Source organism: Diuraphis noxia, unplaced genomic scaffold (assembly GCF_037042655.1).
Source record: "Diuraphis noxia isolate RWA-SAM2 unplaced genomic scaffold, SU_Dnox_SAM2 contig0001, whole genome shotgun sequence".
Classification (NCBI taxonomy): domain Eukaryota; kingdom Metazoa; phylum Arthropoda; class Insecta; order Hemiptera; family Aphididae; genus Diuraphis; species Diuraphis noxia.
Window position 1 is genome coordinate 75,300,595 of NW_028301711.1, and position 17,893 is coordinate 75,318,487.

The 17,893-nt window shown below is 26.6% G+C and overlaps 3 protein-coding genes and 1 pseudogene across 5 annotated transcripts; all 4 read left to right on the forward strand.

Annotated features, from left to right (window-relative positions):
* The first annotated feature begins 408 nt into the window (after positions 1–408).
* Positions 409–1,485, forward strand: LOC149061708 (uncharacterized). Its single transcript, XM_089215076.1, has one exon. The coding sequence runs from the start codon at positions 409–411 to the stop codon at positions 1,483–1,485; it is 1,077 nt and encodes a 358-aa protein (XP_089071202.1).
* Positions 1,486–6,603: 5,118 nt separating this feature from the next.
* Arpc5 (Actin-related protein 2/3 complex, subunit 5) lies at positions 6,604–12,355 on the forward strand. Of its 2 annotated transcripts, none has more exons than XM_015515982.2 (4): positions 6,604–6,722; positions 7,303–7,481; positions 11,817–11,889; positions 11,949–12,355. In XM_015515982.2, exons 2-4 carry the CDS (start codon positions 7,339–7,341, stop codon positions 12,186–12,188), a joined length of 456 nt encoding a protein of 151 aa, XP_015371468.1. In that variant the 5' UTR covers positions 6,604–6,722; positions 7,303–7,338; the 3' UTR covers positions 12,189–12,355. The 2 variants fall into 2 exon arrangements, with proteins under 2 accessions (XP_015371468.1, XP_015371467.1); XM_015515981.2 differs by lacking the exon at positions 6,604–6,722 and adding an exon at positions 6,907–7,066.
* Positions 12,356–13,584: 1,229 nt separating this feature from the next.
* On the forward strand, positions 13,585–15,533 carry LOC149061709 (uncharacterized). Its single transcript, XM_089216678.1, has 2 exons — positions 13,585–14,184; positions 15,137–15,533. Exons 1-2 carry the CDS (start codon positions 14,026–14,028, stop codon positions 15,338–15,340), a joined length of 363 nt encoding a protein of 120 aa, XP_089072804.1. The 5' UTR covers positions 13,585–14,025; the 3' UTR covers positions 15,341–15,533.
* On the forward strand, positions 15,533–17,603 carry LOC107167085 (uncharacterized; annotated as a pseudogene). Its single transcript, XR_016189308.1, has 7 exons — positions 15,533–15,568; positions 15,711–15,992; positions 16,083–16,228; positions 16,301–16,510; positions 16,691–16,888; positions 16,958–17,093; positions 17,464–17,603. The product of XR_016189308.1 is annotated as an uncharacterized LOC107167085 (transcript).
* The last annotated feature ends 290 nt before the right edge of the window (positions 17,604–17,893 follow it).

A 17,893-nucleotide genomic window follows, 5' to 3' on the forward strand; every position in this document is an offset into this window, starting at 1 on the left:
TTAAATATTTTTATAGGTATATAAAGTGTTTATTTTAAAATGTATTTTTAAATTTTTGACGTATTTCAGTATATTTATTTAGAGTAATGGATATTTGAAAAAAAATCAAAGAAAATATACTTATGTATTCAATAATATTTATGTGGTATATTTTAGATTTTAATAAAACAAATGCATCTTTCATTACTTTATATCGCATTTCAATCCTAGCCCTAATAATTTCATAAACTACATGTTTTTCTTACAATTATTATTATGTAATGCAGTCGCTTGGCTACAGTCGACGTTGTATTATACACAAAATACATAAGGTAATACTTACAAATCTAAAAATAAAGATATTTAAAAAGATCAAACAAAACTCAAAAATTGCGGTCAAAAGTTGTAAAGCGACAACAAAAACACGATATGACATGTGTCGCAGAAAAGCTGTATCAATTGGAGTTCGTGGTGAAAACACTGACGCGGTGTGGCCGACCTGAAGATGAGAGCTGCAGCATGGTCATTGGCATCAAGTTTCTGGGTAACCAGGAACAGGTGGTGTGCGAGATCCCGGCGTCGGTGGACTCTTCGGCGTCAACGGTGACCACCGTGAATGCTGGAAATAAGTATACGTTTCCTATGACCGGCGGCGGCAAGTGCGAACCACGGTCGATACGCGTGGCTGTTCGGCTGCACCGGATGTTGGGTACTGACATGTTGCCAGGCCGCGTAGAACTGGCATCCGGAGAAATGGAAGTTCCAGTGACCAGGAAACCAGACGAAAAACGACGAGGCCGTCCGCCCTCCAGCGCGGGTGGTGCATGTGCCACTGACTGCGATGACAACGTTTCCGATGACGGCTGTGAGATGAATGTGGCAATGACCAGTTGCCACGACGGACGCACAGTAGCTGTTCTGATAGTTAGGGCACGGATGTTGTGCATTGGTTCGATAATGGCTGCACCGATCGCATGCCCTGACCCGTGTCCGACTCCTTGCCCAGCCCCCTGCCCGGTTCCTTGTAGCGTCCAGCCCGCCAAGTGTCCAACCCCATGCCCGGTAAAATGTCCAGCCCCCTGCCCGGGGAAATGTCCACCCAAGAGTCCGACCCCCTGCCCGCCCAAGTGTCCGGTACGTTCCTCGACACAACCCAATTCTTTCAGCCAGAAGAAACCTGGATGTGCGTGTGAACCTTGCCGGAAAAAGACGACGACCGTCCCGTGTTGTCCGACAAGTTGTCCGCAACCACGGCCATGTCGCCGGTCATGCTGTCCCACTTCCATTGGGTCCAGTTGCCCGCAGCAACAGTACGAAACGGTGTCGTGCGAGATCGACGGCCACAAGATGGACTTGCGTGTGCGCAAGAAAAACTTCGAGACGTGCTCGGTGCAACGACGGATCGCCAACGAAGCTGAGGCATTCGCAAGCCGGGTCATGGGAGTTGTAAAAGACATGCATGGTCTCATAATGGACTCGTCCAATAGTGAAAGCAATGGAAATTGACAACATAATTACAATTAACACATCGAAATTTTATCACATTATTTTTTTAACATATACATATTTTTTGTAAATAAAACTAAAAGGTCTGTTTAAAAGATTTCTTTCAAAATAGATAAAGTGTAGATTATACATAATTCATCGGAAAAAAAAATCTGCAAAAGGTACATTCAGTGGTTATTTACTTATTGGTTATTTCTGATTTGGAATACCTATAGTATTCTATATAGTATAGTTGGTCCTAGGCACGGATCCACGGTGAAAGAGGTGACAACTTCCCACAAAATTTAAATTTAATCCTGAAAATTTTAAATTTTATAGAAAATTCAACTAAGACATAAAATAAATAATTGATAATATTTGATATAAACTTTAAATTGATTTATAATAATGAATTTGTTTGAAGTACAGTTTAAAAACAACAGGTTAGAACAACTTATAAAAGAAACATATTATAGAGATGAACATTTAGGTAAAGTGTTAAATATTTAGATGAAGGTTGGACTAAGAATTAAATATAGACATAAATATTTTTGCATATTTAGGGATTTTTATGAATGAATGCAGATTTTGAAAAAAAAAACTCTTAATACCTAAATGCATATTTTGCCAAAAAAATAACTTAGGTAAATATAATATAAACCTAGATATAAACACATAGATAGAAAAAATCATCATAAAACTGTGTACCCCCTTCTCACAACTGTGCCTCTTGATTTCACGAGTTGGAAGAAGTTTTACTTTATACATGTGTAAGTTGAACACGCACCTAGTTAAAATAAATTGTGGATAAATACCCTTTTGGTAAATATAGTGGTTATAACTTATAACATTTATTATGTATTTAACAAATTAACAATATTCTTATAATAGTATAAATAGATAGGGGATATAGAAATATGTTAATAAAGAAAATTAAAATTCAATAATTAAATAATAATAATACAAATAACAATAAGTAGGTGTAGTTGAAATATATCATTATAATAACATTTGTTGGATTTTTTGAACTGACGAAAGACGTTAATCTTTATTTGTTATTTACTTCGTTTAAAATTTGATTAATGAAAAATCCTTGTATTCTATAAGTTTTTGAGGTAGGAACATGTAAGAATGTTCCTCGTTGTACCATGCAAAACAGATCTTGGTATGTTGTACTTTTGTAAGATGGAGGAAACACATGCAGGCATTACATACATTAAATTATAAAAATAAATGTTAAAATGATTGAAATAGTATAGCTGGGCAGAGATGTTCTTACCACCTCAAAATCAATAAGTTTAGCCATAATAATTAGACTGTTGTGGAAAAAATAACATGGAGAAAAAAACCTTTTTATGATTTTTATTCTAAGCTGTCATTTGGATTAAATAAATGTTGTAAGATTTGTAAAATTTAAATAATATTTCTGCATAGGTATTATATAATTATTAATTATTTAAGAATAAAAAATAAAAAATAATTTTTGACATAATTTGGTACTTGGTAGCTATACAATTAATTTAAAAAAGCGGGTAAGTCGTGGATGTCGCTCTGCCGTACAGTAGGTTACTGTAATGGATGGGATTAAATTTGAATGCAATGATAGGTATCATTGTATACGAAAAACGATTCTGAACGGAGATGATTTGTCAGTCTAGGATATATTATATTTAAATATTGTCATATATTCTATTTTGAAACAAATATTTTATTTTTCAATTAAGACGCATTTTGCATAAGGCACGGTTAATTAATTAGTGTAGTTATATCATGTAGTTATTATAATTCATAATACCTTATATTATCATAGATATACGAATACCTGGTTTGAGGATAAATCGTTATCATTACGCGATTTCATAAAAATTTAAAACTCAAACGCTCAAAACATTTTTTCTATAATGACACTTCAAATTTTCTCTATAGCTATTTGAAGCAAAATTTATGGAAAACTTGGTATTAAATTGTATAACCTTAGATATAAATACAAACAATATTATGAATTTTGAACTACAAAATAATTTGCAAATATTCATGGTTTTGACGAATTTTTGTCAATATTTGAAATTCAAATGCTAATAAAAATTTAATTTGAATTTCCGATGGACATTTTTTTTGTGATAAAGATTGAAAAACTTGTAAGGAGCCTTGTATTAAATTTTCAAATCTTAGGTATAAAAGGAAAATTTTTTATGAATTTATAGAATAAAATAATTTACGAATTTTCGTGATTTTTACGTATGTTGTCAAAATTAAAATTTGAATGCATGTAAAAAAAAAAATGTAGCTATATATTTATTTTATTTTTCAACTGATATTGCAAAAGTATATTATGAGCCTTGTATTAAATTCTCAAATCTTAGAATTAAAAAGAAAAACTTTTATGAATTTCGATCTAACATAATTTAAAAAATTGCCGTAATTTTTATGTATTTGGTCAAAATTTGAACTGTAAAATCTTATAAAAAAAATTTGTGACAATATATTTCTTTTATTTTTCAACTGCAATTGTAAAAATATATTATGAGCCTTGTATTAAATTCTCAAATCTTAGAATTAAAAAGAAAAACTTTTATGAATTTCTATCTAAGATAATTTGAACATTGCCGTAATTTTTATGTATTTAGTCAAAATTTGAACTGTAAAATCTTATAAAAAAAATTTGTGACAATATATTTCTTTTATTTTTCAACTGCAATTGTAAAAATATGTAGGAGGCTTGTATTAAATTCACGAATCTTAGATTTAAAAAGAAAAACTTTTATGAATTTCTATCTAAGATAATTTGAACATTGCCGTAATTTTTACGTATTTAGTCAAAATTTGAATTTTAAATGCTTTAAATGCAAAAAAATTTTATCGACCCTTCCAAAAAAATTTTCAGAAATATTGAAAATTTCAGTTGTCTATAAATATCTCAAAAAAAGTCAAAATATTTTGAAAATTTAATCATGTAAAGAAAATTTCAATCCTAATAACTGGTAAAATTTTCAAGTATCTAGGACTTATACTTTTTGAATAATAACAAATATTTAAAATCGTTTCAGGATAAATCGTTATCGTTACGCTATTTCGTAAAAATTTAAAATTCAAACGCACTTAAAATTTTTTCTATAATGATACTTCGAGTTTTCTCTATAGCTACTTGAAGGAAAACTTATGGAGAACTTAGTGTTGTATTTTTAATCCTTAGTTATAAACGCAAAAAATTTTATGATTTTTCAACTTCAAAATTACTTGCAAATTTTCGCGTTTTCGACAGATTTCGTAAAATTTTGAACTATAAAAGCTTATTAAAAAAAATTGTGACTTACGATTTTTAATTTTTTTTAGCTGCAATAAGAAAAACTCATAAGGAACCTTGTATTAAATTTTAAAGTGTTTTGGTCGTCCAACATTTTTTTACCGACACTTCAAAAAAAATTCTAAAAAAAAGTGTAAATTTCAGTGGTCTATAAATAACTCAAAAAAAGTCAAAAATTTTTGAAAATTAAACTGTATATAGAGAACACTAACATAAACATTTGGTGAAAATTTCAAGTATTTAAAGTGATTATTTTTTGAATTACAACCATATAAAAAAATCGATTTGGTCGAAAACTGATTTTGCGTAAAAATTCCCGTTTTTCTGTCATTTTTTTTTTGTTTTTCTCGATTTTTTTGAAAACTGTTGGAAAATGTTTACTTTTGACCTCTATAATGCACCAAGGATCTTCAATTTTACATCGGAAACCACCCCCAAAGTTTGAAATCGAAGCATTATTTCGACTAGTTATGCTGTACACAGACACAAAAAAAAAAACAAAAAAAAAAAAAAAAAAAACACATCATTGTAAAATCAATACATTCATCACTTCGTTCAGAATCTAAAATTAAAACTGTATTACTATATAATATATAATATAGATATTAAATTATAAACAAGAGCTGAGAAAATATTATAATTTAAAGTCATTAAAAGCATTTTGCCATTAAATTTGCTTTTTATTTTATTCAAATTATGTTGTTGTATTATTATACATGATTGTAAAGCAAGTCTGGTAATTTGTGAAGTAGATTTGATGGTTAAATAGATCTTGGTTTTTAATATGTTCATTTGTTAAGTTAAAATGATTTGTAATTTGAAAATTAGACATTGATTTGATTGTTAAAAATGTTTTGAGTTTTTTGAATGTCTATTTTCTTTTGGCCTCCTTTATTTTTATTTTTATATGAAATTTACAATGTGTAGAGTATGGCACAATGAGTAAATGTGATACAGGATATAATATTATATAGTATTAAAACTTAAAACATATAAAAAATAAAAATAGTTTACAATAAATTATACATGATACATTTGAGGAAAACAGCCACCCATTAGTGACATTTTCATTTGGTAGTATACATAGCAAATTATGATCATAATATTTAAAATTGCTCCATTAAAAGTTACGGACTAATGTAACATTTTATTAAATATTTTTGAAATTTCATAATATGTATAACTCATATCTATTATTCTATTAAAAGCACACAAGCAACTGTAAACTGTATAACTAGATTATATGTCTTACTTCTATCTTATAGAAACATAAATAATATATTTCAATAGGTAGGTTAATATTTATTTTTAAAATTATAATGGAAATAATATAAATATTTTTTTGAAAACTTACTTAAAAATAACTGATACAAATTAATCTGTTTTTTTTTTATTGATCTAGTCTGCAACTATGGCCATTAGCTATTTTAGGGATTATAGATGGTATGGTTAGAACGGTTTATTTAGTAGGTTCAAACATGTGTATGTGTGGCAAGGATTTGCTTTTGTCACTAAGAACATGGGCCGTCACACATCCTAGAACTAGTGCCATGGCCAATGCTGACAGTCAGGACACGTTTGTGATCTGTAGCAGCCTCACCAAGCCACATATAATTATTATTTGATACTATAAACATAATATTTTATACTAATTATTATACTAGTTTATTATGTATACATTATTACATACTAAATGTTGAATATTATAATAAATATGACTAATATATTTATTAGAACCCCTTTTAAGATTTATGTAGGCAATACATTATTCAGTATTGGAGTTACCGCCATATTAGAAAGTGATAAGCGCCAAGTGGTTAAATATGTACGGGAGCCATGGAGGCATGGACAGCGATGTTGAAAACTTATAAAATTATATTAAGATTTTTTAAGAAGAAAATTGTAATGTATCGATGCGTATGGCGTATCGGTTCATTATTCAGCGTTTAATGAGGTACATAATATTGATATTGTGTGGTTTACCACTTTACCAGCGAAATGTACCGACCCGTAACCATAGGACTGAATTTTCAATACGTATCGAATATTTTTTCTTGAAAACCTTGTATACACCTACGACAGAAGCTTAACATAGTTTAATTTAAATCAAAGTATCAAATTATAATCTTAGATCAATAGATCATCATATTATTTATATGACATATACTGTTATCTCACATTATCGTTCTTGATAGTGCGGTCTTTATCTATGAATTACAATTCGGTGGAAATATCAACGATCATTATAATTTTATTTTAATTGCTCGGTGCTAACGGTTTAAAAAAAAAGACATTAAGGTAAATGTTTATAAAGACTTTTTATTTATTACTTATTTGTTTTACTCAGCATATGAGTGGCCAATAAATATAAATGATAAAAGTGATTGTGTATTCCAATGTATTTTCTACGTTTTTAAATCACGTATTATTAGATTGATACATTTAACAATTGTATTTTGTGTATTGAGTGGCTATCACTTTATCAGTAAGATTAAAATTTCAACATTTACTTATTTATTTGTCTTGTTCATTAGTATTTGCTCGAAAACCCTCAAGTTCGCAAGTTCATCATGTCTGAAAACACAAGAAGTTCAGCATTCAGAAAGATTGATGTCGATCAATTCAATGAAAATTTCAAAGAAGACGAACAACCAGAAAGTCAATCAACAACTGCCATTCCAGATGAATCTGAAATTACAACGATGATAAACCAGTATCCTTTGTTGTACACAATTTTCAGGATTTGTATTTTATCTTATAATACTATTTTAATTTAGAGGAAGAAATAATGATATTGAATACTCAATTTTTCATTAAATTTGTCGACAAATATTACATTTTTTTAATGTTGTGTAGGTAAGTGTTCTATGTTTTTAGGATACTTAATTTGTGTGACTTCCAATCATTACAATAGTACTATTTACTTAGATAAATTAATAGTTATGGGTTATTCATTAAACTTAATAGTTTTATCTGCCATTTTTCTAACTATATCTTATATAAATTGGTTGGGTATCTTTCAATGTAGATCGTAAGATTACGTTGGTGTTTAAGCTTGAGTGTATTTGTTTTGTAGCTTAACTTAACTCCAAAAATTTACTTTATCAACATTACATGTATTATTTATATGAGCTATACATATTTACAGTATTATGTATGAACTGATACTAATTTTAAGTTTTTCAACTGTGCTCATCTAATTTTATTCATTTGACATTTTGACATTTTTAATAAGTAAAATTCATCTAAGCTAATTCCTAAAACTTAAATTCTATATGATCTGAAAAAAATTAAATTCCAGTAGAAAAATAGTACCTATAATATTTCTGAATGATAATTGATTATGAGTGTTAAAAGATACTTTCAAATGTAGATTGAAACAAATGTACGTAACCATTGGACTGAGGACAAAAAAAAAAAATTAAATAATTAAAATTATAAGAATAATATCAAAAACAGTTTTTCTTATTCACATTCTTTATATTTACTCTAATATAATTTTAATAGAAATGTTTAATACACAGTGTGATCACGCTAAGAGGTACCACTAAATATTTCAGAACAATGACCTTATATTGAAATGGGGTTTTCACTGAATGAAAGATTCTACTTAAATACACATTTATTTATGATTTTCAAATTTTCAACACTTTTAGTGTGCGCATGCGCAATACAACTTACATTTTTTTAAATGGAAACACTACTTTTTTCTACATATTCGGATAGATTATTTTTTTTTAATATTTTTTGTCTAAAAAGTTTTTTTCTATTTACAAAACTGACAAAGTTATAGAAATCAACATTTGAGTTTTGCATAATTTGTATAATTTGCTTTTTTTTAATGAAATGTTCATTTATAACTACTGTAAATAAAAAAAATAGTGCCAAATTAATACTTAATTTACCTTATCTATTTATAAATAATAATTTAATAATATTATACGTCATTCTGATGGATATCCCGAGTACCTGTGTGATATAATTTTTGTTTAGTAAACTGCTATAATATGATTACAATTTTGACTATTTTTATTGTGGAATTTTATTTTATTTTTCAATAGTTCTAATAACAATAAGATAATCAGATAATGTAACTATTAACACGTTGACTGCCATGCAGCCGCCGGCGGCCTCATGAATATTTATGGGTACGCCAAAGAAATTTTTCAGTGTCAATATAAATTTGTATTTGTATATATACTATTGAATTTGAAAAAAAATTAAAAATACAAAAAAAAAAAAAATGTTAAAATTATGTTTATTACACCAAAAAAATTGCAACTATTCCCTCTACGCCACAGCATATTTTCAAGATCATTATTGTAGCGCCATGGAAAAGTTAATAATATAAATCCAAATTTATTTACGGCAGCCCGCGGCCGTATGGCCTCCTACGAATGATATGGTGTGGTAGCCGGTGGTCTAAAAATTATCAATACCTAATTATTATTATACGGACGCCGGCGGCCGCATGGCAGTCAACGTGTTAAGATATTTTTTATTTTAAAAATTTAAATATCGTCTGCCACTAAGCGTGCCATCATAAAAGTACGGTCCAATAAGCTTCCCACCACCAGACTGTTTGAAAAATAGTTTCAACGTGACCAGACTGTGTTAGTGTCATCCCAGTATCGATGATTTTGTTTAGTCATTAAACCATTGTTAGTAAATTTTGATATATTAAATATCTTGTGTATTAATGATTTAATTGGGGATTATACATAAAAATGATAAAATTTGATAATATTAGATACTCAATTATAAACTTTAAGGTATTGTACGATTATGATACCATTTTAGTTGTATTACAAATATTATCCCTGTTTTAATAATTAATATATTAACTAGAACTGGTATTCATGTCATATGCAGTCTACCGCACACTTTTCGTCTACCATGTATGTTTCTACGCATCATATGCCGTCTACTGCCACGTACCTATATGTATTTTTTTGGCTTAAAACTTCGAATTATTAAAAAAATGCATGGTATATCTCCATCATTGCTGCTCTTGTATTTGGCGGAACAATGGTGGCATCTAAAAAACAAGAATTACAACACATATAATTGTTTTTTAAGAGATGTGAAATTATATTGTACCTAATTTAAATTGATTGACAATGCAAATCTCTATATAATCTTACATTTTTTGTCAGTTAGTTTTTAATATATATACTAATTAAATTTACCTATATATTATAATGAATTACCTAATGCATATTTTTATATATTTTTTCATTTTTTGTCAGTTAGTTTTTAATACATAATATACTAATTAAATTTATCTATATATTTTTATATATTTTTTTGTATTATTAAATATTTTATTGAAATTCTACATTATTAAATATATTGTAATCTTACATTTATGTATTCATTCATATTTTTAACTATGTGGTAGACGTAAAATGTGCGGTAGATCGCATATGACGTGTAGAAACTTGCGGTAGACCTCATATAATATGAATACCCTAGAACTAATTATAATTTTTACATAAAATCACCTAGCATTTTTAATTAAATTTCAATTAATATTAAATTATTATGTTTTAAAATTTTTTTAATTTTTCTCTTAATACTGACCTATCGGGCATATTTATATTTTCTTTTTTGGTATTTTTAAATTTTTACACTGATATTTGTATTGATTGGTTTATTATTATTATTATTATTTTTATTATTTGATGTCCAATTGTCCAAAAATTTGTGTCGATTTGTCTTAGTTTGTTTCTTACACACCATACTGACAATTTAATAGAATTTTGTATTCTGAAATATTTATATTTTTAAACTTAAATAGACTTGTGATTTGTAATTATTGTTATTTCAATTTAACTTAAGTTAACACACAATCTGATTATGTTTTATTTTTAAAATAGATTTTTTTTTTGTAAATATTCAAATCTTTTATATAATATTATATTACATACAGCCTCTTGACTTGCATTTTATGTTAGTAAAAAGCTAAATTAATATATCTACTAACATTTTGTATACTCAGTGCTGGACTTAGGGAAAGGCTACCACATAATAGGATATTTTTGTACTTTAAACAATAGGTAGGTAGGTTGGTACATATTTAAAGTATTGAGTAGTAATTGTTTGAAAGTAACAATACTTTATCAACTTTAGTTTGTTTATTACATGTTACATAATTATGTTATAATTTTTTCAAAGTCTGTTTCAATATAAAATAAAGCATATCAGCACTATATGAAATTATAAACATTTCCTTAAGTATAACACTTGGCCATTCAAATGTGTATTGAAAAAAAAAAATTAAAATTAATCAATAATTATGCAATAAATATGTATTACATGTATATTATATATTTTTAATTTTAAGTCATCGCAATTCAATTATTATTACTTTTTACTACATACTTATTTGCACCATACTTTCATATAAATTTTTTTCAATTTTCTTGATATATTCGTTTTTCTTAATTAATTTTATCTTTGGAATTTTTCTAGTATTTATTTTACATTTTATGAATTTTGTACTAAGATCTTTATACATGTTACTTTGAATAGGTAGTAAACAGTTTTTAATTACTTAAATTTTTAAATTTAATAATTTTTAATTTCATAAATTGAATATTTTTCTTAAAATATAAAGTAACTAAATTATTTAAATGAATGGTTATACATTTTTTTTTAAATTCATTTATTTATTTTGAATACTAAATACAACATAGGTAATATTGTGTATAATAAACCCCGCTAATAAATAATAAATAGTATAATATACATAAGTGATTATTAAATTAAATTATAATAGGTACATGTATAAGAATCATTACAAAAATTGAAAAATACCATAGCAATAAGCAAATTAGGGTTTAAATGGCTTAGGGTTCTACCATATTGGTATAAATTTATATAAATTTAATAATGTTTGTACAGAACTATATAGATATTTCCCTCAGATTCCTTAATAAAAATATAAATTCTTAAATTATATTAAATAGTACCTACCATTTTTATTTTTTTATAGTGCAGTATGAATTATTATTGAATTTGAGATTTTCCTTATTAGTTTGTACAGAGGTCGTTTTGCTGATGCTTTGAAATCTGCGTTGAAAAATGCACCTTTAGGATCAAAAAACCAACAATTAAGGGTACATTTTATCATTCAATTTTTATTTAAAAAAATTATACTTTATCATCTTCTTTTTAGGACAATGCCTTAAATGTTGTAATGAAAGTTCTTCTGGCCACCAAACTATCTCAAATAGATGAAGTTGTTGCACAGTTAGATGTTGACATGGTTGATATTCTTATGAAGTATATTTATAAAGGATTTGAAAAGTCAACTGAGAAAAAAAGCAGTCATCTTCTTATGTGGCATGAAAAAGCCTATGCGCTTGGCGGAGCTGGTAGTATAATCAGAGTGCTTACTGACCGCAAAAGAGTGTAATTTAACTAACAATTTATTTAATCTTTATTGAAACAATAACCTCAAAACAAGAATATTATTTCAAAATTGTATTTGGTACTTCACAATTATTATTTTTTTATTAAGTATATAAGTATCAGCATTTAATTTTAATAAGGTAAAATAATAAAATGTATTGTCGAATAGTATTATTTTCTACAGATTTATTTATGTTCTTATAAATTATCATTGAAATATTTGGTTTGTCGAAAACAATATTAAGAGTATTTTTAAAGTTATTTGTAAGAATATTAAATTTTTTTAAATTTGTTTAACTGGTTTTATAAAAGTTGGTAACTAGGTATAAATCAAGTTATGAATTAATTATTAATTGTCGTCCATAAAAAAAAAAAATGTATTTAAATTACTAACAATATACTCATGTATCCTGAAGATTTCATGAATATGAATTTTTTCTTTTAAAGTTATGATAAAATATACCAACAAAATATTATACAATATATTAAATATTCATAGCATAGGTATCATTTTACTACTATTTTAATTAATAACATAACAAATTAAATTACACTTAAATTATGTATGTATTTTTAAGTATAATACTTATTGTTCTATTGAAAAGCTTCTTATTTTATTTTTTGTATGCAACCAGGGGTTTTTTTTTATCACAATGTAGTTAATAATTTATTTGTAATATTACTCTTAAGTAATAAAATTGAAAAACATAATTTATGGTAATTATTAATTATTAAATAGTATATTTTATGATAGTGATGTACCACAGATAATGTTTTTATATCAAGCATTTTTATAATTTTTTAATAGTATATAAAAAATAAACAGCAATAACTATATAATAATAATATGAGTCGCTTTCTTATTTAATTAGTAATTGTTACTTATGTTAGTGTCATTTTCATTGAATAATTTATTTGAGAAAAAGTTTTATTGGTGTGACATAACCAAAACAATGAAATATCTATCTATACTTTATTCAAGTTAAGAAATGTAGTTGGTGGTGACCAGTTTTCATTGGAGCAGTCAGGTAACATACGTTCTGTCGCTCCCTACCGAGTCAACTATTTGTATACCTGTCATGTGGTATTGCCATGCCATTGTACACAAATCTGTATGTCTATGTTTCTTAGCTTGAACAGAGTTTAGGCAACATCAACAGCAATAATTATTATATTATTATATAATTATTTACAATAACCTGTTATTGGTTATACCTACATGATATTATAATAATAATAACAATAACTAGTAAAATCACTACAGTATCTTATATAGTTATACATATATATATATATATATATATATATAAAGAGTCATAATATTACAGAGTAAAATTATTAATAATTATGCCAGCTGCTATGTTGGTATTCATTTCTTATAATAGTTTCAAAATAGTATGAAAATAAACGTAAGCTATCGATCAGATAAGTTATCTTGACATTACACAAGTCATAAAGTTATTAACAAAACATATCTATAATCTAAAATCCAAAAATAAATTTAGAATAAATTCAACGAATTTAATAATAATATTATATTATAATATCATTATTACCACCGCAGTGCTGCGTTCAGTACTAAATCGTTATACGTTATACCACGGACGGCGCGGACCTATTGTTGTTACTTGTTGCTCACTGTTAAAATATAATATTGTTGTTTTGTGCAATTGTGCAGTGCGCGAGTTTTTATTCCTTTATACGTTTTATAAGTTATAAACTAAAACTTTAAATTTTAATAAAATGGGCAGAAATACAACCAATCCCGTTACTACTAAGTTGATTACAACCATCAAAAAGATGAATCGATATGCACCGTTCAAGGGTGTCGTAAACCACTCATGAAAGGACGTCATAGTCATAATTTGGAAACTCACATTCGGAGTTTCCATTCCCATGAATCAAAAATATTGGACCAATCTAAGGAAGATATCAAAAATAATAAAGTCCAAAGTATAAAGCGTCCATCAGATGATTCAACTGTTCAACTTTCATCGAAGGTAATAAATATTAAATATAACTTATATTAAATCTAAATCTAAGATAATGAATAATAATAACAAAATATTTTACATAAGTACCTATCTAAAAAACATTTTTACAATTGTATGCATATTGCATAGTAGGTACAATCTTGTAAAAATACTATTATAAAAAGGTATTTTACGAATATTCGCATTGTATTTGAATATAAATATAAGTATTTTTTTTAAAATCTTGTACTAGGTATATAATATACATTTTGTATGTATATATTGTACATTTGTAAATCAGTATAAGTATTAGGTAAGTCCGGTATTAAGTAACTACAGTACTATATTATGTTACAACTTAGCATAGATTTTAACAATTTAAAAATAATAATAACATGTCAGACTATTTAGAGGTAAATAACTAGGTACATATTTAATTTATATTGATATAATTAAATTACAAAAAAAAGTAATAAATAAAAAGTGGTACTATCAATATAGAACTATTTAAAAAAAATTCCAATACAAAACCCATATATAATTGGATTTAGCATTTTATAATTTTTTTTAAATTTTAAACATTTTTATTAGTATATCACCCACTTTTTCTATACAACGTTTTTCCATTTATATAAATTCAATCTCCTTATTATGTTTTTTTTTAAATTTAATTTTATAGCCTTGACAATAAAATAAAAATGTATCTTTGATACTCCTTACTCATGAGTTAATATGATTATAATATTATTTCAGCGAAAACAATATATAAAAATAATTAATAAAATGAACTTTGTGGTATTTAAATAGGTACAAGTATTGACATTTTGTTAAAAGTACTTTTAAAAAGTATTCAGAATACTTACATTTGAATACTTAACAAGACTGAGTAGGTATACCTGATTGTGTTGATTTGGTTGAACAAAGTCTTGTTAATCCTCTTTAACTAGCTCTAATTTTTAAAATACATTCCATTTTATAGAAACGAGGTCCCTTAGATGGCATGATTACAGTCCTTAAAAAAAGTCATTATGTACAATTGGATAAAGTTACATTGCTGCAAGCATGTACAGAAATGGTAACCGTGAATGGCCGTCCTTTAACCATATTCAATGATTCAGGTTTTAAAAAAATATCAAATCCTATGACACAAGCTATTGGTGAAGGTATACCACTAAATGATTAATTAAAATATGTACCTAAATTAATTATTTTATATATTTTGATTGAAATCTTAGGTTTTACTATTAACTCCCAGAATATAAAAAAACATATTTTTTGTGCTTCAAAAACTATTATTAATGAAATAACAGAAAATATCAAAAATAGTTTAGTGAGTTTGAAAATTGACTGTGTAAAACGTCATAACCGGTCCATAATGGGAGTTAATATTCAGTTCATAAAAAACATGAATGTTTGTTTGGCTACCCTAGCAATGAGGGAAATTAATGAACAGCACACTGCTCAAAAAACTTAAAAAATTTAGTATACTTAATTTATATTAACATGGCATTTTATCATATTTTGTACTAATTAAATTGTATTTCCTATATTAGCTTTTTGATGTATTGGCTATTTACAACATAAGAAAAGAACAAATTTTTACAATTACATGTGATAATGCATCAAACATGGTTAAGTTAAGTAAAATTGTAAATATGAATGATGAATGTGAAGCTGAAGCACCACATATTGAAGAGGATTTGATTAATTTTGTGGATTCAGAAGACAATGCGAGTGATGATGAATATGCCATTGAAGACGGAACATTACTATCATAGTATCATCAAATGATATAGTAAATCAACTTTTCAATGATGAAGAAGTTGATGATCATGGTTGGTTTTTAAAACATAATAGTATTTTTTATTTGTTTTTTTCTCTTCGTAATTTTAATAATAATATATTGTAATTTGATTTATACCTAGATAACTTACAAGAAATTATTGTTGCTGCTATGGAACCTAAATCTATAACATCCTGTATTAGGTGCTCTGTACACTCATTAAAATTGTGTGTACTTGGTGGTATAAAATCAGCAGCCATATCTAATTGCATTCCCAAAGCTAGAGAGGTAATTTTAAAATATCTATTTCTTATCCACCATTTTCATAGTTATTTAATACATAAACATTTTATTTTATAGATTGTAAAGAAACTAAGAACTCCCAAGTATGCATGTTGGCTAAAAAGGAAAAATTTAAAATATGCAATTATCGATATTGAGACCAGACGGAACTCAATGTATAACATGCTCTATAGGTTATTGGAGCTCAAAGAATTCTGTTTGTCACACGAGGAGACTAACCCAGACCTATGTCTAAAAAACTGTGAATGGGAGTCTATACAAAGTGTTGTAAGTTAATTATTTAATTATATTAATTTCTAAAATATTAATTATCTTCTTTTGATCATAAATATACTTATTTTGGGTGCCAAATTAATCTGTTTATAATGTATACATATATATATATTTGGTTTATATATGTATTCTGTAATTACTTGCACTTGTTAATTTTTAAAAATGTTATTCAAGTAAATGCTTTACATCCAGTGAAAACTGCAACACTTGCATTGGAAAAACAAAACTTAACAATTGGTGATTTTTATGGCATCTGGTTAAAATCCACTCATGGGTTGAACGCAAATGGATCCATATTAGCCAAAAAAATTAAATCTTTGATAGATAAAAGAATTCAGGAAAATTATTTAACAAACAGCACATTTTTAGCAGGTACCTAATACATCAAATTAATATTTAATTAAACATACATAATAACAATAGATTCACATATTGTTTTAGCGATTTTTGTTGATCCTCGATACCAGTGTTTATTAACTCCTGAACAACAACAAATAGCTATAATTCGTCTTGTCGAAACATGGGAGACATTACTAGAATAGAGACTCTCCTATTGACGAATTTCCAGAAGCTACCGGTAAAAAATGAATGCCTATTAATTATTTACTCAATAAAAATGTTTAGTTGTTAAATGTTTTAAATATTTAAGAATTCTAACGGACTAATACATTAAATTACATCCTGGATAAATTATTAACAATTTTGTTTTAAACATATCACTGCAGGTGATATGAATATTATTTTCATATAAACTAAATATAAAATAATGGAAATTCTGAATAAATCATGTTGATATTTTACTTGATTGGAAATTAAAATAGGAATAAATAAATTTTTACTTAAAAAAAAATATGCTGATTTCTAGAATAATCTGTAAAATTTTATATAATACAGTTATTTGTCAAATAAAGTAGTTGAGTTAATCCTGTATTGAACTTTAATTTCAGATAATGATGAATCAACCATTGAGAGTACTATCGAAAGTAGCCAAGACTCTACAGATCCATTTGAAGATTTTTTATCATCGCAATCTTCTCTTAAATCAAATTCATCTGCCTCGTCCTTAACAGTAGCTTCCCTAAGTACATTAAATATGTTGAATGGTTTTAAAAATGTTGAGCGCATTTCATATACAGCCGATATTTTGCAATATTGGAAAACACGACAATTAACAGATCCAGAACTTTATCAATTAGCAAGTGTAGTCTTAGCAGTTCCAGCGACTCAGGTTTACATGATTATTTATGTTTTACCTTATGATAATATTTATTTTATATTCTTGTGATTATATTTAAACTTCTACAAGTTGTACTATTACATTTTCAGGTCAGTGTAGAAAGGAGCTTTTCTGGATTAAAATTTGTTGTTTCTGATTTG

What these genes read in the sequence shown, in the direction of transcription:
- LOC149061708 (XM_089215076.1), top strand. Translation starts at nt 409, where the DNA reads ATGACATGTGTCGCAGAAAAGCTGTATCAATTGGAGTTCGTGGTGAAA.
- Arpc5 (XM_015515982.2), top strand. Translation starts at nt 7,339, where the DNA reads ATGTCTGAAAACACAAGAAGTTCAGCATTCAGAAAGATTGATGTCGAT. An exon ending in ATTACAACGATGATAAACCA is followed by an intron (nt 7,482 to 11,816) that starts GTATCCTTTGTT and finishes TAGTTTGTACAG; the next exon opens with AGGTCGTTTTGCTGATGCTT. An exon ending in CAAAAAACCAACAATTAAGG is followed by an intron (nt 11,890 to 11,948) that starts GTACATTTTATC and finishes TCTTCTTTTTAG; the next exon opens with GACAATGCCTTAAATGTTGT.
- LOC149061709 (XM_089216678.1), top strand. Translation starts at nt 14,026, where the DNA reads ATGAAAGGACGTCATAGTCATAATTTGGAAACTCACATTCGGAGTTTC. An exon ending in CTGTTCAACTTTCATCGAAG is followed by an intron (nt 14,185 to 15,136) that starts GTAATAAATATT and finishes TCCATTTTATAG; the next exon opens with AAACGAGGTCCCTTAGATGG.